This window comes from Lathyrus oleraceus, chromosome 4 (assembly GCF_024323335.1).
Source record: "Lathyrus oleraceus cultivar Zhongwan6 chromosome 4, CAAS_Psat_ZW6_1.0, whole genome shotgun sequence".
Taxonomy (NCBI): domain Eukaryota; kingdom Viridiplantae; phylum Streptophyta; class Magnoliopsida; order Fabales; family Fabaceae; genus Lathyrus; species Lathyrus oleraceus.
The window spans coordinates 497,938,547-497,941,857 of NC_066582.1; the positions used below are offsets into that span (position 1 = coordinate 497,938,547).

Genomic DNA, 3,311 nt, shown 5'->3' on the forward strand with positions numbered 1-3,311 from the left:
ATCATCTAATATTCATAATCACATATAAAACTTAAGAAACACAACAATGGAGGAAAAACCTAGAGGAGGGTGAAAATCCTTATCTACCCTTCATGCAATAACACCTATAATATAGTACTTTTTCCTCTTACCTGAACTTTCAGCAATCCAAAAAGATTGCTGAAGAATTTTTATAAAGTGACACCTCTTACCTTACAAGTCGGTTTTTTAAGAATGAGTTAAGTCAAACTCTAATATGAGATAGACCAAAAATTCTAATATACTTGAAGAGTCAAAGGATGATTTAAATGAGATGTTAGAAACTTGGAGACGAGTTTTAGAAACACATGGTTTTCGTAAGAAGTAAGACGAAATGTATGAAATGTAAGTTCAACAAAAGAAGAAGCGATGAATGTGAAAGTTTGAGACTATATCATCCCTCAAGTCACATGTTTTAAATATCTTGGGTCCGTAATTTAAAATGATGGAAAAATAGAAGGGGATGTAAATCATCAAATTTAAGTTGAGTGACTAAAATGAAGGAGAGATTTTGTGAAACAAAGTTACTACTTAAGTTAAAGAAAAATTATTATCGGACTACAGTAAGATCTGCGATATTGTAAGTGACAAAATGTTGGATGATTAAGAATAAACACAAATATAAATTAAACGTAGAAGATACGAGGATGTTGCGTTGAATGTGTGGTAAGATCAAACATGATAAGATTATATATTATTTTTCAAAATAACATATAATTAATAATTGATGACTCCAAAACACATTTTTGTCAATGTGGTCCATGGACAAGAATATAGGTATAAAAATTGTAGTTAGTAAGACCTAACCTCTACAAATGATTAATAACTTGTGCAAGTCCCTTTGCAACCAAACCAAGAGAGCCTTGAATTTGTAACTAAACCAACTAAGTTTTGCAAATTTTGATGTAAACTTAACAATAACTCCCATGTTACAATACATTAACACTCTAATAGACTATTTCCCATGTCACAATACAATGAACAAAAATATTTTTATTCTAATACAAATGCAAGCGTGAGTCCCATGAAGTATCTGAAGAGGAATGAGTTTCTTGTATTTGAAGTTGTTTAAACTTTTTCATTGTTGATTGCCTCAACTTCAGCTTCTGCTTCTCTGCCTTTTCCCTCACTGACCTTATTTTCTTTTGAGTCTTTGCTGATGCCATCACTTGCTTTCTTTCAAGCTCATTCTGCAACCAACAAACAACACTATTAGTGTCTATCATCCATGGCTTTTCAGAAAGCTACATAATATAATGTTTCCATACCTGAATTTTATCCATGTGATCCATGGCTTTTCTCGTTTGGTGCAATTCCCAGTTTTTTATAGCTTCTTCTTTCCTTCTCAACCTATCAAATCAAAACCTATCTTGTTAGTGTCTAAACTATAAAACCTGACACGAACACGGGCACGTGTCAGACACCAGACGCATATAAGTGCTAAATAGGTTTTGAGTGTGACCTTTGCGTAAGTTGAAGATGTTTGGCCTTGTTACGTACATCTTTATAAGCTTCAAGTTTCCTCCTTCTGTCTTCATTCAATAATCCATCATAAGGTTGATATCTGCTATCTCCTCTTCCTCCAACCCCATGTCTGTTAATGCATGAAGTAATATTTTGTGGAAGAGGAGTTTCTTCTCTCACACATGGTAACATTATGTTGTAAAGTTCGTGTTCTTGAGCTATTAAGAAATTGTTGCATACTGCTGAGATTCTCAAGTCATGTTGTTGTTCTGATCAAACACAATCATCATGACTTACATGAGTCATATGAATTTATAATAACGATCATAATGATGACGATAAACTAGTTAACTAACCTGCATGATTATCCTCATTGTGATGGTTGAAGGTTTTACAGAACTTGTTTGCATGTTCTAACCATTCATCAATATCAGAGAAGCAATTGTTTTCTATGTAGGTCATGCCTAATCTCTGACATTTCAACATTCGTTCATTCATTCATATAAAACAATCAGTTATTCAACATATATATACATTTTCAAGAAGCATGGTTCTTGAGCCACCAAGAAAGCATGCATGCATGTATGCAATAATGAACAGAAAGAGTGTGTGAATGAAAGAATAAAGTAAAAAAAAGTGATTATTTGTAGGAATGAATTAATTGGAAAAGGAATAATTATGCTATACCTGGTTTCTTGGAGTGGAGAAGTGAGTGGCATTGTCTTCGGGAGGAGGAGGAGGAGGAGATGATGGATATTGTGGCAATGCTGTGATCATGGAACTCATGCTCCATGTTGCAGGTTGATGATGAAGATTCTTGCCACGTTTAGTTTTCAAGGTTCTTGCTAAATAACAAGAAGATGAAGAAGAAGAATCTATTTGGTTTGAAAGAAAATTAGACATAATTGGCAATGCAAACTATTCACAATGCGCTTCACTTACATATAACTAAATATTTCTACCTGTTACAAAAAGTATATGCAACAAAATTCAAAACGTTTTATTTCTATTTATTTTTCTACTACGAGTTTTCATCATTATAATGTGAGTTCTAACAACATGGTCACACAAGAAGGAGACCTAGTGCTCCTAACACTATTTGTTAAAGCAACCAAAATAAAGGGGTGGAAGAAGGTTATGGTGGAAGAGATTTAAGCCATAAAAAGAATCAAACTTAAACTCTAGTTTCATTACCAACAAATTAAAAGCCAATCGGAATTGTTGTAAAAATTAAAAATGTAATTTATAGTTATATTTTATTTTAGTAGGATGAGATTAGGGGTGAGAATTTGAGGGGTGGGCTTAAGGTCTAGTCTATACAAGTTTAGGTTAGATTAGTATTATTTTTAAAAGTTAGAAAAGGTAGACTTAAAAGTCATCAAAATATTTTTTTTTTAAAGTTTATTAAGTCAATTTATTCAAATAAATATAAATAACTTTGTTATTATATTATTATTATTATTATTATTATTATTATTATTATTATTATTATTATTATTATTATTATTATTATTATATTGTGTGTTGTATTTTGAATAAATATATCAAAATTTATCTTGAATAATTTATGAAAATTAGTTCAAAAATATTTTATAAATAATGTTATAAGTTGTTTTTATAAGATTTTCTAAAGAAATAAAATTTTTATGCTAGATAAGTTAATCTAAATAAACTTTTAAAATCATTAATCTTTTAGTTGTCTAGCCTATATAAAATTAATAAAAAAATTTAAGGAGATTATCAGACTGAGCCCTAAAAATAAGTCTTTGATAGGCTATAGACCATACTTAGTTTTGATATTTTTAACATACGAGACTTAGGATCGACAA

The 3,311-nt window shown here is 30.5% G+C and overlaps 1 protein-coding gene across 1 annotated transcript; it reads right to left on the minus strand.

Annotated features, from left to right (window-relative positions):
* Window positions 1–976: 976 nt before the first annotated feature.
* Window positions 977–2,395, minus strand: LOC127076780 (uncharacterized). The gene is made up of 5 exons (XM_051018573.1): window positions 2,170–2,395; window positions 1,839–1,953; window positions 1,481–1,751; window positions 1,287–1,368; window positions 977–1,208 (listed from the first exon to the last, which is right to left on the minus strand). The coding sequence occupies exons 1-5, from the start codon at window positions 2,383–2,385 to the stop codon at window positions 1,017–1,019; spliced, it is 876 nt and encodes a 291-aa protein (XP_050874530.1). The 5' UTR covers window positions 2,386–2,395; the 3' UTR covers window positions 977–1,016.
* Between the last annotated feature and the right edge of the window lie 916 nt (window positions 2,396–3,311).

Excerpts from the sequence above, each read along its gene's own strand:
- LOC127076780 (XM_051018573.1), bottom strand. The coding sequence starts at position 2,385 with ATGTCTAATTTTCTTTCAAACCAAATAGATTCTTCTTCTTCATCTTCT. Across the intron at positions 1,752-1,838 it reads CAATGAGGATAATCATGCAG|AACAACAACATGACTTGAGA; the intron begins GTTAGTTAACTA and ends GTGTTTGATCAG. Across the intron at positions 1,209-1,286 it reads ATCACATGGATAAAATTCAG|AATGAGCTTGAAAGAAAGCA; the intron begins GTATGGAAACAT and ends TGTTGGTTGCAG.